Consider the following 23,691-nt stretch of genomic DNA (forward strand, 5'->3'; position numbering starts at 1 on the left):
GCATTGTACGTTATTTGTATTCTCACACACTCCTTCTACTCAGCGCACAAATAAAATGCATTCTATTCAAGGTAAGAAATATAAAGCTAAATCAATATCATGATGCAGACCCTCTACAGGGGTAATATTAATGCCAGCCATTCCAACTACCCAAAGAGTGGAGGTAACAATTCAAGCCTGACAGAACAAAATTACAACGCTTACAGGGATAAAAAAAATTGTATAATAACGGACTGAAGAAAAATCTCTTCACAATTTCTGTGTGGGTCCTGATATTTCGGACTCAGAGTATGATTTGAATAATAATTGTACGTGTTTTATAAAATAACTATTCAAATCAACTCCCACTAATGTTTTGATCTATTAGAAAATGTTAGGTGAGCTAGAGGTTTTGGACTTGATCTGTAACTGACCCGAGGACAATCAGAACTGATTTGACCCAACTCAAAATGCAGTTTACCCTTGACATACGTAAACCAAAGAAAAACATCAACCCTGTCGGAAGCATGATGCTACTATACACTGTGTGCACAATTATTAGGCAAGTGAGGATTTTGGCCATATCATAATTTTTATGCATATTTTCCAACTTCAAGCTGTATAAACTTAAGTGCTTATTGGATTCAAGCATACCAGGTGATGTGTATTTGCGTAATGAGTGAGGGTGTGGCCTAAGGAGATCAACACTCTATATCAAGGTGTGCTTAATTATTAGGCAACTTCTATTCCTCAGGCAAAATGGGCCAAAAAAGAGATTTAAAATACTCTGAAAAGTCAAAATTTTTAAAAAGTCTTTCAGAGGGATGCAGCACTCTTGAAATTGCTAAGATATTGGGGCGTGACTACAGAACCATCAAACGTTTTGTTGCAAATAGCCAACAAGGTCGCAAGAAACAAGAGACGCAAATTAACTGCCAAAGATTTGAGAAGGATCAAACGTGAAGCTACCAGGAACCCATTATCCTTCAGTGCTGCCATATTCCAGAACTGCAACCTACCTGGAGTGCTCAGAAGTACAAGGTGTTCAGTGCTTAGAGGCAGGACCAAGGTAAGGAAGGCTGAAACCCGACCACCAATGAACAAAAAACACAAGTTGAAACGTCAAGACTGGGCCAAAAAATATCTGAAGACAGATTTTTCAAAGGTTTTATGGACTGATGAGATGAGAGTGACTCTTGATGGACCAGATGGATTGGCCCGTGGCAGAATCAGTAACGGACACAGAGCTCCACTTCGACTCAGACGCCAGCAAGGTGGAGGTGGGGTACTGGTATGGGCTGCTATTATTAAAGATAAGCTAGTTGGACCATTTCGGGTTGACCTCAAAATCAACTCCCAAACCTACTGCCAGTTTTTAGAAGACACTTTCTTCAAGCAGTGGTACAGGAAAAAGTCTGCATCTTTCAAGAAGACCATGATTTTTATGCAGGACAATGATCCATCACATGTATCGAAGTACTCAACTGCATGGCTAGCCAGTAAAGGCCTTAAGGATGAAAAAATAATGACATGGCCCCCTTCTTCACCTGACTTGAGAACTATTGAGAACCTGTGGGCCCTGCTTAAACGGGATATTTACAGTGAAGGAAATCAGTACACCTCTCGGAACAGTGTCTGTGAGGCTGTGGTTGCTGCTGCACAAAAAGTTGATCGTCAACAGATCAAGAAACTGACAGACTCTATGAATGGAAGGCTTGTGACAGTTATTGAAAAGAAGGGTGGCTATATTGGTCACTGACTTTTTTTTTGTTGACACGTCAGACATTTTTATTTGTAAATTTTGAGTTGTTTTATTATTCTCAATTTAACAGGTGAAAATAAACAAGTGAGATGTGAAAATATTTGTTTTTTCATTTAGTTGCATAATAATTCTGCATACTAATAGTTGCCTAATAATTGTGCACATATATATTTTCTCTTAAGAAAGAAAAAACCTCACTTTTACTTTCTTAAACATTCAGGTTTAGGTTCATTAACATTTTGGATTGACCGAGAGCACTGTGGTTGTTCAATAATAAAATTAATCCTCAAAAAAACAACTTGCCTAATAATTGTGCACACAATGTAGAGTAGTCAGTAGCCACTGTTAAAAAAATCTGAAATATGTAATTCCTTCTTTTGTCAAAAAACATTTGTCTGCTAGGAAGATGAAGCACCAAGTGATAAGAAATTATTAATAAATTGAGTCCTCTTGGATCCATTCTGATATTAGACATATCAGCACTGATCCTAAACTTGTGGCAATATAACAGGATACTACCTGAATAAATATAATATTGCCAAGCCCACACTAGAATGGACCTGTGACTGAGTGCAAAGTGCTCACACTTCCGTAAGTTCTAACTGTTGGTGGGCCTGGTGAACAAAGAAATATCGTCAGGGAGTACCTTTAAAGTACCTATTACAGCACTATCATACCATCCCGCCTCCCTCCAATGGCCCATCCCCTCATTCCCATCCCCGGTGTTTTATTTTTGTGTTGAAGAAACTTTATTTACACAAGCAGACTTACAACCTACTGCCTCCACGCACGCACGTGAGTTATATTGTAGCGGAGGAAACTGGTGGCTGTACCGGTACCGCGCTGATCTGCTTCTATCACTGGTTTCACTTCAGAGGTGTCGGCCAGAACACCACTTATGGCCAAAGGCGTCAGATTATAAGCATGAGACTAGGAGAGGAGGAGTAGGGTTTTATCCGCTCTTTATTTTCCTTCTTTCACAGGCATAGCCGCATATAGATCGCGGGAAAAGAACAAAGGCTTAAACTCCGCTTGTGAGGAGATCGTTAGAACAGCTGTTGCGACCCGCGAATCGCACCCGTTAATAACATGCAAACTATATCAGGGTTTTTCCTGGCTCAGAATGGGCCTTTGGGGGGTCAGTACGCGACCGACTTTTTTTGGGGTCGCGACAGTAAAGGCAAACGGTTTGTGTATTTTAAGAGGGGTGTTGGGTTGGGAGAGGGGAGTTTCTGTCCAGCTCAAGAGCATTTCAGTCAGCCTGTCAATCACTGCGTTACCATGGAGCTCACTGACGCTTATGAAATCACAATAAACAACCTGTAGATATGAAGTCAAAATACTAATAATGACTAGGCCTAACTGTTTAATACTTTAATTGTTTCTAATTGATCTAAACCATGGAAGAAGGTAGGGCTGCTCAATTATGAAAAAATCATAATCATGATTATTTTGAGTAATCACATTGTGTTATCACGATTATTAAAGACAGTTAATCATTGATTTAAGAACATTATGCATTTATTTTACTTTTAACAAGGTTTTTTTCTAAAAACACCATGACTTTGGACTTTAAACAAAGGCCTAATTGAACTGAAAACAGGGAGAATAGAAATAGGCTAAATAAGTGAAACATATTTTTAATAATTTAATAAAAATATGTCAAAATAAAAATAACCAGTTGTAAATGGTGTTGATAGGGCACGTCTTTTGCTAGCATTAAATGTAAGGGCATGATTTATTTATGTCATGGAGCTGGCTGGATAGGCAGTTGCATTGTAGTGTTGACAGTTGTGGTGGCAGGAGTTAAGGAGCTTTAAACTTCCTGTGTTTTTATTCATTGATTGCTTGGTCATAGACCACTATGACTCGACTTAAAGTGAATAAACAAATTGGTCGGGATGTTTAAAGGTGCAGATCAGGTCGTATATCACTTTTCTTTCTCTCTCTCTCTCGGTCGCGTATGTCATGTTACTCGCGTGTCCGCGCGTGACAAATCTTGCACATTATTTTAGTTTGTTGTGAGTCTGAAGTGTTTTCAGACAACACAATTAGTTTTACCTTTATTCTCGTCATCTAGAAGTTTTTCAAAACACCCGGCAATGCGCAACATCTCCCTCGTAGCTACTCTCTGGACTAGCCGTTAGCGAAACTGTCAGGTGAGGGAGGGGCCGAGCGGAGCTCACGGCTGAAAGGGTTTGCTGCATTTATAAGCCTGCATGCCCCGGCGAGCGGAACAATGATAGTTTAATAACGATTATCCCCGACCTGATTTCTTTTTTTACAACTGAGATTGCAAGTAATATGACTGGAATGGCGCGGAAATGGAAACACATTTGGAGCCGTTTTAAGTAGATTTTTATTTATTTATCTATATATAAAAAAAAAAAAACACTTTGGCGCTGAGGATTTTCCTTTGGCGGGCGCTAAAATTCCTTTGGCGGGCGCCAAAATCTTTTGAATGCAGGAAAAACCCTGTATATTATAACAGCAATCGGGACTGCATGTACATACTCACACACGGGTGATTCACATTTAAACTCTGATAAACACGTTTCCATGTGGAATGATCGCTTACTGCGGCAACTTGCATGCTCACACATCTGACCGAGGGAGAAGAGAAAGGAAACTTACTAAACAGGCTCTCTGGCCGACTGACGTCACGGCCTTAACTGACAGCTATCCACACTGAACAAAACACATATTAACACACTGTAAGAAATAACAACACTGTAACTTATGAACGTTGGGGCCTTTTCTACAATGGTCGCTACTCGCTACTGTCTGCCGTGGAATCAAAACAAACCCTATAGTTGAGAATGCGCAATACAGAAGCAGACGGCAAACAGACAGGTCTGTCGGCCAATCAAATCGTTCGGTCCGAATAATATCATTGTTTGTTTTTACTCCTGGTGGGTCTGTCTTGCATTTTAGAGTGTCATTACCTTATTAATACCATTTTAACCTAATCCAAAAAAAAGTGTAAAAATGCAACAAAGGTAAGGGTAGCTTTAATATCAGTAAATCTTTGAGAACTATAAATATTTAATTAGCTGTGTCAACCACTCCAAGTACTTGTAATAGCTTTCTGTATATGTTGTAAGCAGTGAAAACACTCACCATACTGTATCCTAGTGCGGACTGCTCCTACAGGGACGTTGTAGATCTTCTCCATGTAGTTCTTTACATCACACTTTGTCATTCTGTCCAACAAACAGAGATGAGAAAAGCACACAATTAGGAGGGGAAAGAGAGAGACAGAGAGAACCGGGGTTATGCAAGGCAACCAGCATCAGTGCCTTCCACAGTGGTCTGAATGTGTGTGAATGTGAGAGTGAGAGTGTGTATGTGTATATAACTGTCAAACAGATAATACCACATTGACTTAATTGACACAGACATATAAATTATATAGCCCATTTCCCCACTGAATTCCCATTAACTCTGCTGTTACCTACTGTAAAGGTGCGCCCACACCAAACGCGTAGCAGGCGATAGCCATCGCATCTAAAGCTCAATGTATACTTATGCATTAATGTGTGCGCAGAGCCCCCGCAAAGCCGCAGAGATTCTGTGCGGTGGCCACAGAGCCCCGTAAAGCCGCGTCGCTCACCAACTGAAAAACAAACTGACGCCGCAGAGATTTCATTGGACATCAGAGCAGCAAGGCGGGACTTTCACAGCACAGGAGCTCTTCCTCATTATCATCACTCAAAATCTTCCAGTTTCTCATTTGTTTATCAACGGATTTCACCGATTTACATCAAAAGTCCAGTGTGCAACCTACCACACGGGCGAACTACTATCGACGGTTCATGCGAACGTTTGAAGTCGGTGCTACCCAGCTGAGAACGCAGAGGAGCACAGCCGCAGAAGTAGGCTATAAATAAGGCTTTACACATGTAGGAGCGTAAAATTGCATGAAAAGCGCCGCTTTATCGTCTGAACGACTCTACGAGCCTAAACCAATGGTTCCATGTAAAAATGTCGATTTTCTACGCCTCTATCGCAAGCTACGCGTTTGGTGTGGGCGCACCTTAACACACAGGACACTCCCCTATAAACCCATATTCAGCTTTTATTCTCTGGACCATAAAGTGGAGAGAAGAGAAATGTGAGTGTCAGTGTTCATCCAATTAGCTGTCTGCATGTATTGATCGCTCCCGGTGAAACCCTACACAGGAAGCGGGCATGGCACCAACTGATCCGGTGGCCCAGCCCAGCTAAAGCTAGCCCACTGGGCAGCATTTGGAACAGATCACTCCAACCAGAGGAAGAAGGGCTTTTAACTGCTCATCCATCTTGCCAATTGGATTAGCCCGGTATAGATCCACTTCCCAAATGCGTCTGACAAAGTGCTTAATAGCGACGCTGTGATCTCACATTAGGGCCTCGATTATGGCTTCTACTATCATCTCATACATTTCTTTGATTGAACAGGATAATGTAATATTCTCTTTGTAAGAGCAAACAGCACAATACCTTGAGCTGCTCTAACAATAATAGGTGAGGCAAACATTTGAATGAAAAAATCCCCTTTGTGAACACAAAGGCTCTTTGTACCCAAGAGTGACGTAATATATGTTTCCATGCTGTAGAGACAATTTCCTTTCCCTCCAAAATACGTCATATTCTGGGAAAGTGGACACTTGTGCACACCTATAACACTTTCATTTGACCTGCTCGGTTTTGTTTATCTTAAGAGGTAAGCTAACATTTACGATATTTTAGTAACTATTTCCACATTTGATTCCACCATTACAGAAAGCCAGGTTGGTTTGTTGTGGTGACTGTTGAGATTGAAAGGGGTTTCCTACCAAACACCAACTATAGGCAACTGCCTTTGAGAGACAAGAGAACTAAGCATTCCCTAAGCTCTCCTTCTCAGAGCCACTGGTACAGTCCCCTCTGTGATTATTCACCGAGGGGAAAAAAAGCAAAGGGGTAAACAAATGTATTAAGGCAACTTTAGGCCTATTTGTCTTCCTTTGCCCCGTCAATAGGAAAGAGATGCGTTTCCAAAGATGTGGCATGCAGATGCATGTTTCTGCTCCATTGGCACTCATCCTCCCCCCCTAAACCCCCGTCTCACAGTGTGTGTTCCAGAGGGCAGTGAAGCAGAGCGGAGTGACCGGGGGTACTTGAGATCAAGAGAGGAGGAAAGAGAGAGTGATTATGCTGAGAGACGGATTTTCCTAGAAAGCAGAGGCGGGGAACTGGAAGAGGGGAAAGTAGCTTGGGGACTTCAAACTCTCCTCTGGATCATTAAGAGAGGGAACACTGATCCTGATTAATGAGTAGAACATTTCTTCATTTAAATCCTACTGCTTTTACCACTTCAATTATCCAGCCAATGCAAACACAGAGATAGCACATAATAAGCAAGCCCAACTACAGTCATGTCTGCTAGCCTGGACAACACGCCTATGACTCTTCAACAATGCCATTTGAAAGGTTCTAGCTGTAGCGGAAAAGAAAATACATGACACAAAATTAAAACATTGAGAAATAATTGTATCATTATCAGTTATATTTAAAATTGTAAAAACCACAAGAAATTCTACATACTGTATACAGCTATACATTTACACACACAAATACTGATACTGAACACTAATTTTCTGATGGATACATTAGATAGATTTTTCTCTGAACTGAGTCAATATATTACTTCCATTTGAGAAACAAACTGGAATTCTGTCCGAGTAAAAGCCTTGGGCTGAAAGCTGAGAAGAAAATGTCAAGTTAAGCATGTAAATAATCAAGGCTAAACTTAGACAAAGGGTGTGGTGTCTTCAACAGTGATGCAGGCAGCATCAGATCATCATCCCACTATAAACACCCATCCGACTCCACAAGCTAACCTTTCACACTTCTGCCTCACAGGAAAAATGAAAACCTCTCTTGAGCAACTGCAAAGGCTAAAGGCATCGTTCCTACAGCAACTGGTATATATTTATACGCAAACACACACGCTGCAAGGATTCCTCGCCTGAGATGATGAAAGAAGTCCAAACACAAAACCTAGAAGGGCATCGGATGACACAGAAGATGGATTAGGTTCAATTATGGTCCTTTATTGCTGAGCAGGTTTAAGGCACACTGGCATCATTGTCAGAAAACAATCTAAAAAGTGACAGTGTTTAAAGGGAGGTTTAGAAGGGAGTAAGATATAAGACCTAAATCTGATATCAAGTGGTGCTAAAAGAAACAGGTCTCTGAAATGACGCAGGCATGAATTGAGACACGGGGTAAACTTGGGCCTTTGTTTTGCCCTGCTGAGAGGGATTTGTGTGTGACAACAAAGCATCTTCGTCAATCTGCAGATACACGCACACCTCTGTCAGCTGCTCTCAAATGTAATCCCTTCCCCACCCCCCCATGCAATGAATCTATGTGCTAATGGATATTTCCCATTCTATTTGGGCTAACTGACACTGAGCCAGGGAGATTGTAAGTATCAGTTTCAGTGGTTTGAGGCAGTCAATTTACACCTGTGCCCCGAAAGCATATCAGAGATAGTGGGCAAAAGGGCAAAGTTGGAATGTTCCTGGGTAGAGGAAGCTTTTAACAGTCTTTTAAAATAAAGATATAGATAAGTACAGAGACTAATGCATGCCACTTGTCTACTAATGTGTTGGTGCTAAAAAAATATTTGCCAGGTGAGATGGCGCCTCTGTGTACATTAACACAAATACTGACTGAAACACTTCAAGCAGAACTGGGGTTCGGCATAATAGTGTCTGTAGATGGTAAAAACCCTCTGCTAAAGATTAATTTTTTTTTAAATTGGGTGTCCTAGTAGTCCAAGACACGTACCACAAGACACAAACATCCTTGGTTTAATACCAGCTTGTCGCACAGGGTGGATGATAATGCTCATGTAGAGTTGTAAACATGAGTTTAATCAGTTAGCTTGAATTCAGGAAAACAATTACAGATGAATCATTGAAATACTATCAGAATGCTTATAGAGTATGTGACGCTCCATGCATTACTTTCACTCAACAGATCAACTCATGGCCAGTAGAATTTACTGGGCACAGATTATAATGGAATAGATCCTTTAAAAAAGAAATTAATAAGATAAATAAAATAGCTTTGTATGCAGATGAGTTGGCAATATATATGGCAGCATCCTCATCTGAATTTTGATTGATAACATGTTTAAAATAATTGATTGGTAACATGTTTAAAATAAGAGAAAAGAGGTATATCAATTGTCATTGTCAAATCTTAGTAGTACTTATCTTAAATTTGAACCATAATGCCCTATTTTCACAGAGTGGGAGAACATAAAGATGTAAACTCTTGATCAGGTAAACAACAGTTGGAGTAGTGGCGAAAAGTGGGCCGGAGAATAAATGTTATGCAAAAACAAATCTGTTTATCTGGAAGGTCACTTCCATCTTTGGGTATGAGTAGTGGTCATCTTGGTGAGTCATGTTTCAAAAATGGTGTGTACTCAACTGTATAAACTGAATGTCGTGCCACGGTCCTTGCAAATTTGTAATCGCTACAACAACATTTGATCCAAAGAATGGGGGTGTTGCTGTTGTCATGTCCTCCCTGTTTTGAGATGAACATTACTTTGTATGGGGATGATTCAGAGACCAGCATGCTTTTTTGTGGTAAGCATGAATCCTCCTTGGAAAGGTTGCTTGTTTTAGCAACCTGACTTGGCAAACCACTAGAAAGTTTTTAATGTGGCTCCTTGTTTATTGGTGCCATTTTGGGTCAGTCTATCAACTTTAAGTGTTGCAAGAGGATGGAATGGAAAAGAAGAGCATGCAGCCACACATAGAGGTGATGCAGAGTTGCAGGCAACAGGCACTTGCTGCAATTTGGAGGAACCTCAATGCTTTTTCCAGGGCCTCTTTTTCCAGTGTGCAAGTTGTCTTATGCCCACAAAACATAACCAAAATATGCTGACTGCTAATCAAAGCGGAGATGGATGTTCATTTGTTTACAGAGGTCTCAATTGCACCGCTAATACAGCAAAATGGTAGTGTATTGGTAGCCTAAACATGAAAAATATGATGAGGAAAAATGCATAGCAAATAGTGTAGGGGAGACCGGGGTAAGTAGGCAAACTTTTTACTCTAGTGAGAATTGCTCATCACCTAAACATCTTTCAATAGTCCTTCCTACATTAAATTGAAGCTTAAGGTGTTGGCTTGAAATGTGAACCCCTCACTTTTTCTAACTTATTGTAATAAAGAAGAATTTTACCATCAAAGACACTCTAACACATTGTGACAACCAACCCCATCAAGGGGTCGGTTGTCACACACTAAGGGACAACATAAAGAACAAAACAAATAGGTCTAACAATAATAGCCTACTCAACTAGGATACACACATTCACTATCTGAGTTACAGTGATGGCAAATGTAGGGTCTGCTCACTCTAACTAACTAAAGCTTGTGTGCCCACTGGTTGCACATACAAGACATCTCCTGGAGAACGTTTCCATACAAACCAAACACAAACTATCCTTCTCTGGGGTGTCAGTGAGGATACAGCTTGACATTTTCTTTTGTTATTGGGTTCCTTTCCTGGCTGCACCCTTTGGATAACATGTGACAACCAACCCCCCACAAAATGTGACGACCACCCCAACTGGAATTTCTTGCTAGCATCAAGGCCAACTACCATCTGACAACTAAGTAGCTTGCTAAAAACAATCTAAACTATAGCTCACACTTCACACTTTTTTAGGGTAACGAGTGTTTTGTTACAAACCCACTGTGTAAAAGCATAGAAGAAAAATACTGAGGAGCTAAATATTTTCAATTTGACATGAAAAACAGCAACAGTCCTCTCACCTCAAATTCAGCAGTCTAACTCCAAGGAAGACTGACCTCTGATCCCAGTTGTGGATATTTACATACCAAAATTTAACAGACAGTACCTTCTGGTTCTGAGATATAACGATTGTGACAACCTACCCGTGTGACATATTACCCCGTTCTCCCCTACATTTATAACATTTACCATCACTGACTAAAATGAAGGGGAACTTTAATCTACACAAAATAATAGAAATACTCCTCAATAACTGACAACTGAATTGTCCCTCTGACATGTCAATGTTCTAATAATCATATCAGATTTTTTTTTATGAGTCAGTTACCTTAATTAACACACTATAGGTTAAACATCCAAGGTACACCGAACAATCCATATACTCACACTCACACTCACACACACATACACAACATCAAAGTAAATTGTGTCAGAGCGGCTTAGTGGTGAGAATGAAACAGGAGAGTTGCTTTCTGCGTAGGATGAAAGGCAAAAGAAAGCCGCTCCTCATTGTCAGTCTACCCCATTGTCAGGTTTTGAGTCGAGATACACACACTCACTACTTTAACCCTCCCATCTAAACAGACAATGCATGCACAGAAGTTGCTCAACACTAAGTATCAAGATCATAATGGCAGACTTTGTTTAGAGGGAAAGCCATTGAGGAACCTGAGACTTGGGGGAGTGAGGAGACAGTTGAGATGTTGAAAGTATAAGAGCAGCTTGTGAAGGATTAGATATATTGTTCAGGGTTTGGTCTGAAAATAGAACAGAAAAAGATCAAAGAACAGTTCACCAGGAGTCGCTAAACTCCTTATAGAGAGACAGGTCAGTAAATACTCAACCGTTAGTTACACTCCTCTGCTGGCTCACTGAATTACATCCTATGACAAAACCTAAGGTTAATTAGCATGAAAAGTAACCCAGTTTTCCACAGGTGCCACACGTTTATGAAGTGGAACGGGAAAACAGAAACAGAGGGATTGCCTGAACTTGTACATGAGTGCCAGGCACCAAACAGTGGACAGACAGGACAGACAATGTGAGCTGCTGTGGAGCAGGGTCAGTTTGCTCATGTCTGGTTACACTGAAACCGCAGCATGGTCTGGTTTCATGGTTATTAAACAGTATAGTAGTAGCATGAAATATGACTGTGAAGAAGCCGGCAAACAAAGTTCAGCATTTGTGTTCTCTTCTTTGTGTGTGTGTCAGCGCTGGCCTTTAGCCAAGCCAGGTGAGGCACAAGAGGTGTGTGTGGGTGTGAAAACCTAGAAACTTGATGATGTTCCTTCTAGAGCAGAGAGGAAATACTAACTTAGCACAAAAGGTTTGAGGACAATCAAAGTGACAAACAAATACTTCCCTCCAGCAGGTAGAAAGAGAATTACGAGAGAACACAAGCCAGGTGTCTCAAACAACAAGTGCCAAAGAGGGATTGGTTTTGGACACGTTGCAAAGCATTTAAGAAAAGCACAATAAACAGCCACGATGGGACAGAGTAGGAGGATAGAGGAGAACAAGATCAGGCAACCTTGGATATGTAGCTCCCAGGTGTCATTGAGATAAAGGTCACCTTGTGTTATCACTCTGAGAAAGCCAACATTTATACTTCTCATTAGCAGCTGCTCGGCACTATAACTTACTCACGCTAACACCGCCTACCCTCGAGAGTCATAACTGCAACAGCTTTCGCTGCCGTAATGATTATGGCTCATCGATAAGCACAAAGTGGGAGTGATATTTTTTTGTCTCTGTCTGGCCATGTGTGTCCATTTACTACATTGTGGTTTTGAAGAGTTTTTTTTTTAATAACACTGTTTCAAGCACAAACTGAGGCCCCAGCGGCATATCAATCAGTCATGCACCTCTCCCAGGCATCAAAGACTCCAAGTTTAAAAAAAAACGTACACACCCTTATAAACACACACGCACCCTGCACTTACCCACTTTTGTTCAAATGTACACAAAGACACACTCCATTCTTACAAACTGCAGCCACACTGTCAAGCGTGCACAAAGAAAGACACACACACACACACACACACACACACACACACACACACACACACACACACACACACACACACACACACACACACACACACACACACACACACACACACACACACACACACACACACACACACACACACACACAATTACATAAGCACCCTAGGAGTTTGGCAGAGAAGAGGAAAGAATCAGAGTGGGAGGCCAGGCACCTGGATGAACAGATTATGGTCTAAACCCCACCAGAGACACATAGATGATCTGCCTCAAACTTCAATTTTTCTCCCCAGTGTGGGCTCTGGCTCTCTCATCGCCTGAGGAGAACTGCTAACCTCAGTGACCTTGGCTCGCGAAGGTAGTCAAAATCAGCTCATCACTACTAAGTGCTGACTGGGAAGCACCTCCTGTTGCGTTTTCTGACAGAAGATGTAATTATGTCCAAACCTACTGAATTGACTAGTCTTCAGAAACAAAACACATACATTCATATATTCCTAAAAGTATACAGCAATAAATACAGTATTCAGACTTCATAGAGTCTTCATGTGCAAGAATAGGAAATAGCAATGTGGTGTTAGGTATGGTATACTCCATTGGACATGAGTTTTGCAGAATGATCAAGAACATTTTGCTCACATTTTCTGTATTAATATTGGCTCCTCTAGGTGTCTTAATTGTTTACATCTGGCTGTCTGAAACATGGCCCATATCTCCTCTGCAGCGCCAAACAAAAGCACTTGACCTCACCTCCCACCCCCGTGTCCATCTCAGCCTTTTGCAAGTCATCATTGCAACAGAGCTCATTAAAGACAGCCAAAAGGTGGTAGGAACTGTCTGTACTGACTGATGTTCAGTTTCTTGTTCTTGAGGTTCTCATGCCACCTGGTGGCCATGATGCTCCTACTGCATAATACTGGTCCAACAAGTCTGCTACAGTGCCAGTAAAAACAAATCATTTCAGCCTAAAATGAGAAACATATGTACATTATATAATATGTCTGAAAAGCATTAAACTACTACTACGGTCCAACAAGTGTAGCAACCAAAAATAACATTTATGCCAAGTAAAATAACTGATTTTAACATTTACATAAGCTTTTATTCTTGAGAAACACAGTAAATCCTGCTATACAGTTTGGTATAGTCACTGGGATGCTATTATTCATCCTAAAGGTCCAGATTCAGATCCCCGTGACCATTCTCATCCAACCTGCTCAAAGTATTGGGTGCTGCTCCTAAAATGGTGCTATTAAGATGAGTAATCCAGATTTGCTGCTAGGCGCTGGCAAATTAAATTTGCTGCACCTGTTGGTCTGGGCACTCTCCATTGAAGCTCATTAAATATGTCTAGAAATCCTGAGCTACGTTTCAATTGGTTCCTTCTGATATGGGCAGGCCAGAGCCCTATGTATGGTGCTCAGGCGTGCTTAAGGGGCGGACCTAACCGGATGACGACAGTGCTGTGCATGCGGCGTCGAAGCCGCATGCACAGCAAGTAAGAGGAATGTTCTGTTTTGCCAGCCGACCACGGCAAAAGTTTAATTTAACAGTTAATCCCGCTGTTCACTACGAACGGGGCTAAATATGTAAGTAAGTAAAGTTTATTTATATAGCGCCTCTCGCAGACCAGGGTCAGAAAGCGCTTCACATTAAAAAACACAATAAAATACAATAAAACGACACATATACAGAGTCTGTTACAAAGAAGAGTTTCCTAAGAACGTACAATATAATACTATACAATATAATACAGAGTACATAGACATGGATCTAGAAGGCCTGTCTGAACAAGTGCGTCTTAAGCTGACTCTTAAAAATATCCAGAGTCCAGAATGCGCAGGGACTGGGGCAGGTCATTCCACAGACGAGGAGCAACAGCCTTGAAAGATCTGTCTCCTCTGGTTTTAAAACGAGTGCGAGGAACCATCAGGAGGTTCTGCGTGGAGGACCTCAGGCTCCTGTTGGAGGCATAAGGCTGGATCAGGCCCTTAAAGCCACTACGAGTAACATGGCACGTTGGCGTCCCCTTTGGACAAAAGCGGTAGTATTTTTACGACGCCCGCTGTCGCAAAGCTGTTTTCTAGCGCGTGTCAGACGCGTGAGTGTGAACTGAGAAGGGAGCAATATAGTGCATGTCCGTGTGTTGAAAGTGTGAGGACTCTTTTCGGCTCCGTGAGAGTGGTTTTGACACTGCATGAACTAATGCCAGTCACTGCCACACGCACCTGATTGCAATGAGTTGAGCAGCAGCGTCACCTAACTACTCTCTCTCACGGAGCTGAAAGAGTCCATGTCCTCACAGAAAGCGAATGAACGAGAGACGGCAGTTAGTATGGATCACGATGAGGTAATGTGTTTATGTTGTTGTAAATAATGACTATTTCAGATAATGGTTATCTGATGATGGTGAAGCAAAGCAAACTTTGTGTTAGTACCAACCGCTCATTCATTTAGGAGTAAACACTGCAGTCTAGTTTTGCTCTCGTGAAATTGTATACACGTTGCTTGGCAACGCCCTCCCGCCCGCCTATCACTCTCCCTTTTAACTTTTCTTCATTGCATTCTCTTTTTTTCCTTTGATGGTTCAGCCCCGTTATCAGTCATTATGACGACAAATAACTGTCTCAAACAAGGCTCCCGCTCCCCTTCCCTCACCTGGAGGGATAGGCTTCTCAAATCGCGTTGCTGCTCCACACTGAAATCTGCGACCAATACGGATATGTGACCATAGAGCCTGCACGAGCGAACCGAAAATCGGACTGGGTGTGCGACCAGACCAAAAGCAGTAATAAAAACTATATAAAAACGTCTTTCTTTGCACTGATGGTCTCGTTTGCTGTTAAAGGTAATTTATGATTATCAGAGGAAACATGAGGCTGTTTAAAAGATATTTAAATGTTACTCGTAGCCGCTTTAATGTAATCAGGAGCCTGACCGTGAAGAGCCCTGAACGTCAGCACCAGGATTTTAAAGTTTACTCTGTATGCGACAGGGAGCCAATGTAAAGCTTTCAAAATAGGAGAAATATGGGCTCTCCTGTGGGTGCGGGTCAGGAGCCTCGCCACCGAGTTTTGGACAACTTGTAAACGAGCCAAGCCTTTTTTACTAAGGCATGTTAGAAGGCTGTTACAGTAGTCCAATCGTGAGGACACAAAAGTGTGGACAATCATCTCAAGCTCGTGGCTCGAGACCATGTGTCTGAGCTTGGAGATGTTGCGCAAGTGAAAATTGCAGTTCTTGACCAGCTGATTCATATGCCGTTCTAGGGACATCCCTTCCTCAAAAATTACACCAAGATGTCACCTTGTTCATTGCTCTGATTGGTTGTAGTGCTATCCAATTGTGTGCAGTGAATGCACGAGTAGTAGCGGCCCCTTGAGTTGGGAATTACAATTAATCGTGGCCAGACCCTTTATCATTCTAGATATGGGTCTGGATTTCCAGGCTTTTAAAAAACTGTATATTGAAAACAAATAACAAAGTGCATAGAAGCTGGTGGCCTTGAAATCAAATGGGATTAAGCATCAGCAAGACAATCTAATAATTAGATTTAAGCTTGACCTATTTCAATATCAACATATTATTAGTGCAGTTTGTATGTAACAAACATGCAGCATTATGTTATAAAATCTTCCTAACTGAATATGGCATAATAATCTAAGGAAATGGTTGTACAGGTATATTTACAGCCCAAACTGTCCGACTCCAGACAAAATTATCACTAATTTTAATTTTAATTTAATTGTGCAATTAATTGATTTATTGCTTATCGTGCCAGGCCTAAATACACATATGAACGTTATATTACTTACACACACTGTATCTCTCTCTCTCACAAACATACACACACACACTGATTGTGAATTTAAAAAAATAAAAATATGTTGTCTGACAGTCGTGGCGGTAGCAGCGGAGCCCTGTCAGGAGAGAGGGTGATCGGATCACATAAAATGTGGAAGGAGAGGTGGAACGTTAGCAACAGCAATATGAATAATAATACATTGTCGACATAATACATTATGTCATAATAATACATTGTAACTCGACACCATTGAAAATGAGGGTCACCCCTCAATTGGTCTCTCGAGGATAAATAAAAGTTAAATGAAAAAATTAAAAATTGTGACATGCAATATGTCAAATAAAACATCGCCTTTTCTCCCTCTTTTCACCCTTCATATAAAAGTGAATTATAACATAACATTAGTCTACATGTGGAGGTCTCTAATGTGAAAATGCCTAAGGGCTAATTGAGGCAAGGTTAATGAACATCGGTCAGAAACAAATTCAATATGGAAATCCCTAGTCCACATCACATAAAATGCATGCATACATTGTGCACTTCACACAGTGTATACACTCCACCTCTATGCAATAGAAACATGCGGTAAGCAGCACTAAAATGTCTGTGCACACAACAAAAAACGGTATATTATAGAAAATACCAGTGAAACATTTATTCAAGCATTTTCTTTAATACCACCCCTCCCCTGTAACTCAGTTAATGAGCTTTTAGATAACTTTAATGGCAAAATTACAAGTGTTATAGATGCTATTGCGCCCACTAATATGAAGGTTGTCTCTGGTAAGAAAAGATCTCCCTGGAGAAATGCCCCGCAGGTCAGAATAGAAAAAAGAGAGTGCCGTAAAGCGGAACGCAGGTGGCGAAAAACAAATCTCCAGGTTCATTATGACATCTTCAAAGAGAAACTTCGCACTTTTAACTCAGAGATGAAAAGTGCAAGGCAGTCTTTCTTTTCTGACATCATCACCAAAAACAACAACAATGCACGTGCCCTGTTTGCTACTGTCGACCGATTAACAAACCCTCCTGTGTCAGTAGCGTCTGAACATCTCTCCACGAGGGCCTGCAATGAATTTGCCTCCTTCTTTACTGAGAAAATTCACAAAATTAGACAAGCTGTCACTGCATCAATACAAAGTTCAACATATGTGTCATCGCTATGCCCACTTAAAATCAATCCGAATGCAATGACACAATTTTATCTGATAAACCACAAAAACCTGGAGGACATTATCAGGGTTCGACATAACGTATAGCCCGATGGCCCGGGGCCAGTAAAATCATATGCAGGGCAAGTTGATTGGCCAGTCACTGTCCCGCCCGGGCCAGTGACTGGCCAATCACAGTTCAGTATATTATTGTAGACTGCATCATGGTTCATTGAAATGCGCGTTGAGAGTCGGAATGAAAGCAGTGTTTATTTAAGACTCAATATAATAAACCTAATATAAAATATATTTTTTAATGAAAGGCCAGTGGACAACCGATGCGTGGGCGTTTTGACAGGCAGAGCAACAAGCGGGTGCACTCTCGCTCCGTTGGCAGAGCTGCCCACCGTCCGCCTGCGAGTCGACTTGCTTTGCCCCCTTTCTTCCCACAGCAGAGGTGTGCAGAAAATGATAACTGCGCTTTTCCTTTATCTGCCGCCGTAATGTTACAGTATTTGCATCCAAGCTCCAATGGTAATACAAATGAGAGGCGTTATTTAAACGCTGTGAATGCGTCTCCGGTGATTGTGTCGGTTGTAGACAGAAACGAACGGAGGGACTCCGCTCACTGTACAGTTCCTATAGTCGCGCAGTTTGGCACTGTGTTTTCAGGCTCGAGACATTCAATCAGATCGCGGAAGTCTTTCCCATTGAAATCGCTAACGGGGAGAATATCCCCGGTTATTATTTTAGCCACAAACCACAGTTCATCTGCGCAGCGGTTCACTCGCTGCCGAGATCACACGGTGAAACGCTGCTGTGATCGGACGAAGGCATTGTGTGTTTCTAAGGTGATTTAACGTCATAGTCTTAGACGAGCGTTTAACTTATGCTGCATATTTTGCACTGCATTGTTTTTTATCAATAGTTTGAAAAAATGGTCCCACACCGGACTCTTATGTGAAGCTGACACTTCATGGAGAAGTGACACTCCTGCAGCGCGCTCACGACCAGACGTGAACTCACATACACGGTGAAATCTCCCATTTAAAAAAACGGCATAACCCACTGATTTTCGGATTTCTATTCTATTTTTAAAGTCAACTTGAGCGCAAGTGGAAAACCGGTCATTCGGTCGACACATTCACATCCCTAATGCATATAGAGAAAGTAATAAAAACAGCCTACCACACCACAAAGAATGATCAGACCTTCATATCTTATTTATTTTTTTATGTTTGAACATGACTTCTGCAGGTGAACTATTCATTAAACTGCCCAAATTCAAGAATACAAACAACCATCAAACTACTGGACTTTAAAATACTGGCCGACTCTTTCAACATACTTTCAGTTGTAGGCTTCTAATTCAATATGTTTGCCTGGTTTTTATATTATGTGTATGAGCAATATCAACATTTCATATAATTAACTATAAGAAAAATAACCAAATCTAAAGGGAATATATATACTGTTACAGTATAGATATTCCCTTTAGATCTGGTTATCTTTCTTTATTTTTCTAATACAGGTATTATAATTATTGACACTAAATTATGAAGAAAAAAAAAGTGTGTGCAGGGCCAGTGAAAATATACAAGGGGCCAGTAAAACTCGGATCCACTGGCCCGGCGGGCCAGTAGGAAAAAAAAGTTATGTTAAACCCTGATTATACAACACCTGAACTCCTCCTCCTCTTGCCTTGACATTCTTCCCACAGGCTTCTTTAAAACAGTTTTTAGCTGTATGGCCTCAGATGTTCTACAAATTGTCAACATGTCCCTTCGGACAGGTGTATTCCCACAGGCCCTGAAAACAGCAGTCATCAAGCCACTCCTAAAAAAGAACAATAAGATACATCGCTCATGAACAATTATAGGCCCATATCTAACCTACCATTTTTAAGCAAAATCATTGAAAAAGCTGTTTATCAACAGCTAAATAACTACTTAGCAATATACAACTGCTTTGATGTTTTCCAGTCAGGATTTCGACAACACCACAGCACTGAGACTGCTCTGGTTAACCCATTGATGACTATGGCAATATAGGATGCATGTCCTTAATGCCTGAGGGTTTTCTGAAAAAATAGTACGAATTGTCAAGTCTACCAAAACCTTAATATCTAAGCCTGTGTAGCACATAGAAACATGAAATAAAATACATTTAAAAGTTAAGGTTCACAGGTTTTATTTAAACATGCTCCCTTAGCGCTTAGAAACCAACAAATATTTCTAAAAATCGTCAAAATTAGATGAATTAGAAAATTATTAAATATTGTTAATAAATAGATGCAATGTGTTGTGTGATTTTCGTCAGTAGTCTATAGTAGACCTTGATTCTGCGCACCAAACGCCACTAACTGTTCTGTCGCCGACATAGCTGGCGTATTTTTTTGATTATTTTGTTTTATTTTATTATTTTTTATTTTTTTGATTGACATGATTTTCGGCAAACCACACAACTTTTGGGTGGTCACGTAGTCTTAAAAAAATCAACAAAACCCACCTCATGTGTATTTGAACCATGAAAATTAGATAAAGTCAGGCAAGAGAGCCAATGTGGCATCGCGCAGCAGCCGTCATCAATGGGTTAAGGTCCTCAATGACATCCACTTAAACACAGACAGTGGCAAAAGTTCTGTTTTAGTTTTACTGGATCTCAGTGCCGCTTTTGACACAGTTGACCACAGCATATTACTAGATCGACTAGCAAACTGGGTTGGACTCTCTGGAACTGTGCTAAACTGGTTTGAATCCTACTTAAAGGACAGAGACAACTATGTGTCAATAGGCAATTTCACATCTGAGCGGACACATATTGAATGCGGGGTCCCCCAAGGTTCCATTCTTGGGCCTCTTCTGTTTAACATCTACATGCTCCCACTAGCTCAGATTATGAATAAGAACAAATTATGCTACCATAATTATGCAGACGACACAAATTTACATAACCATATCACCAGGAGACTACAGTCCGATACAAGCACTGAGTAAGTGCATTGAACAAATCAATGATTGGATGTGCCAAAATTTCCTTCAATTGAACAGCGACAAAACTGAAGTAATTGTCTTTGGTGCCAAAGATGAACAATTAAAAGTCAGCGCACAGTTTACGTCTGTTATGCTAGAAACCACACACCAAGCCAGAAATCTTGGTGTTGTCATAGACTCCGACTTGAATTTCAAGAAACACATTAAATCAATTAATAAGTCAGCATACTACCACCTTAAAAACATATCAAGAATTAAAGGACTTATGTCTCAGCAAGATTTAGAAAAACTTGTCCATGCATTTATCTTTAGTAGACTTGACTACTGTAACAGTGTCCTTGCTGGCCTTCCAAAGAAATCTATCAGACAGCTTCAGCTAATTCAGAACGCTGCTGCTCGAGTCCTCACTAGGACCAAAAAAGTGGATCACATTACCCCAGTCCTGAGGTCTTTACACTGGCTTCCTGTCATTCAAAGAATTGATTTCAAAATACTGATGTTGGTTTATAAAGCACTAAATGGTTTAGCGCCAAAATACATTACTGATCTGCTGATACGTTATGAACCATCCAGAGCCCTTAGGTCATCTGGGACAGGTTTACTTACAGTCCCAAGAGTTAGGACTAAACGAGGAGAAGCAGCTTTTAGTTTTTATGCACCAAATATCTGGAACAAACTCCCAGAAACCTTGAGGTCTGCTGCAACCCTCAGTTCTTTTAAATCGAGTCTGAAGACTTTTCTGTTTCCATTTTAACCTGTACTTTTTATTTTATTTAAATGTTTTACTTATTTTCATTCGCTTTTAAATGTCTTATAATGTGTTTTATGTATTTTAATCTTGCCCCTGTAAAGCACTTTGAGTGGCCTTGTGTTTGAATTGTGCTATATAAATAAACTTGCCTTGCCTTGCCTTGCCTAAGAAACAATTCTCCCTCACTGTCACAAAGGCTTAATGCTGCCGGAGTGGCTCTACTGTTATCATTAGTGGTGCATGATTGAGTAGTCAGTCAAATGAAGATTACATTTAAAACAAAATTTAATTGCATAAAAAAGCATTAGTTAACAGAAAAAATAGGACATTAAGCGGTCACCTATAAACTTTCTCAAAACAATATATTTGATATCAAGCATTGACAACAGTAACAGTTTTTGGTGGTATTGGTACTGTTGCCTAGCCTGGCATTCCCAGACCTGCCACTAAGCGCTGACAAAATAAAATTTTCTGCGCGTGTTGGTCTGGACACGCTCCGTTGAAGCTTTATCAAGAAAGCCAGAAATCTGGCTGGTGGTTTCAATTGGTTCTATCTAATATGGGCGCGCCAGAGCCCTTTATATGGTGCTCTGGGGAGGACGTAACCGGATGACGACAGTGACGTGCATGCGACGTCGAAGCCGTGATAGTAAACATCAAATATGGCTGCAGATATGTTGTGTGAGTTTGAGACTGCTTTGGCCTCGACCCTTAACGATTTGGAAGACGGCACTCAAATCTTTCATTAGCAAGTAAGTGGAATGTTCTATTTTGCCGACCGACAACGGCAAACGTTTAATTTAACAGTTTAACAGCTGTTCGCTAAACGAAAGGGGCTTACGTCGCCTTGTGCATCGCTCTGATTGGTTGTAGTGCTATCCAACTGCGTGCAGTGGCATTTGAAATGCACGAGTATGAGCCGCCCCTTGAGTTGGAAATTACTAATGATCGTGGCCATACCCTCTATCGTTCAAGATATCAGGGTCTGGATTTCCAGGCTAACTGTTGCCTAAAATCCCTTCTAAACAGGAACCAGCTGTTAATTTGTGATTACCTAACTGTAGAGAACTGCGCATTTGCATTCCCTTTAATTCATTTCTACACAATAATAGAAAGGATCAGTAAGTAAAGACTTACTCCATTGGAATGCGAAACTGCGCAGTGTCAGGAGGCTGCTGTTTTCCTGGCCTCACCAGGGTCAGGAACCAGTTGGGTCTGAAGATCCTCAACTGAGGGTTGCCCAGCTGGTAGAGAGGGTATCTGAGAGGACAGGCAGACTAGTATGATACATGGCATCATTCTGGAGTATTTCTTACAATCACACCTACAACTGAGAAGATAGCAAAGCTGCACAAGAAATCACGTAGAATTGTGTGGTGCAATTTCCGTTTTCATTTGCTAGAGCTGGTTACTGTCAAAAGTTCATCAAAGCCAAAGCAAGTAGAAACTCTACAATTAAAAAAAGCCCACATGATGAGATCACTGTTTGTGGCTTGCTTCCATCCTAACTCAACTCTGTGCCTTAATCAGACGTCAGTAACGATTGTAGTTACTGTAGTCTACTGCAGGTTATCAGGGTTTGTTTGTAGCATAGCCGGCTAATGATGACTACCTTATTGTTGAGGAACACCATTGAAGATGCAGAGTGGGCACTTAAATGACTGACCAAAATGCACAAACAATGTAAACAATACATAGAAGCGTGAGCAAATAGATACATTCAGAAAAACATAGAAGGTGGACGGCTTTAGGCGTGCTAACGTTAGCTGGGTTTGGTGGTTTAACAAACAAACTGAAGCAGACCAACACAAATGCATTCTCTGGCCGAGGTGTCCTTTCGCGTATTAAAGTTTATAAATGAAGATATAAAGAGGTTGACACTCACAGTAGTCTGGTAACTGGCATTACTGCTGATTGTGGTGAGGCATAAGCTGCAAGTTTGTTGTTTTGTAGTCCTTTCAAGGTTGTCAAATAATGCTACACGTGCATGGATGTGCTTCCGGGGGCAATCTCATCGCGCATGCGCACTGTGTTTTGTCCGTGTCCTTGCCTTGGAGAGGACTTTTGCACATTGTGTGCCTTGACTGACACATCGATATTCTGTTGCTTTCTCTTGTGTATGGAGGACTGAAACTGACATAAATAAAAAGAAAGAAAGAAAATAATAAATTAATGACTCAATAAATAAATTCATATGCCAGTAATGCACCAGAAATGTGATTAAAATGTTTAATATTTTCAAATAGTTTTGTTCCTATCTATGTATGTATCTTTCCATCTATCTATATATCCACGTATCTATCTATCTATCTATCTATCTATCTATCTATCTATCTATCTATCTATCTATCTATCTATCTATCTATCCACCTTAAAAAATATTGCTTGTACACACAATAAACAGTTTGTGGTAATAATACAAAAAAACTGGTCAA

The 23,691-nt window shown here is 40.8% G+C and overlaps 1 protein-coding gene across 1 annotated transcript in view; it reads right to left on the reverse strand.

The window, feature by feature from the left end:
• Positions 1-23,250, reverse strand: part of mrpl23 (mitochondrial ribosomal protein L23) — a 51,987-nt gene extending 28,737 nt beyond the window's left edge. The window contains exons 1-3 of the mRNA XM_080028016.1: positions 23,142-23,250; positions 22,394-22,516; positions 4,862-4,944 (exon numbers count right to left, since the gene is read on the reverse strand). Coding sequence (XP_079884142.1) covers positions 4,862-4,944; positions 22,394-22,516; positions 23,142-23,161 — 226 coding nt within the window. The 5' untranslated portion in view covers positions 23,162-23,250. The remainder of the gene's footprint in view (positions 1-4,861; positions 4,945-22,393; positions 22,517-23,141) is intronic.
• Positions 23,251-23,691: the final 441 nt, after the last annotated feature.

The sequence above is a fragment of the Ammodytes marinus genome, assembly GCF_949987685.1.
Source record: "Ammodytes marinus genome assembly, chromosome: 5".
In the NCBI taxonomy this organism is placed as follows: Eukaryota; Metazoa; Chordata; class Actinopteri; order Uranoscopiformes; family Ammodytidae; genus Ammodytes; species Ammodytes marinus.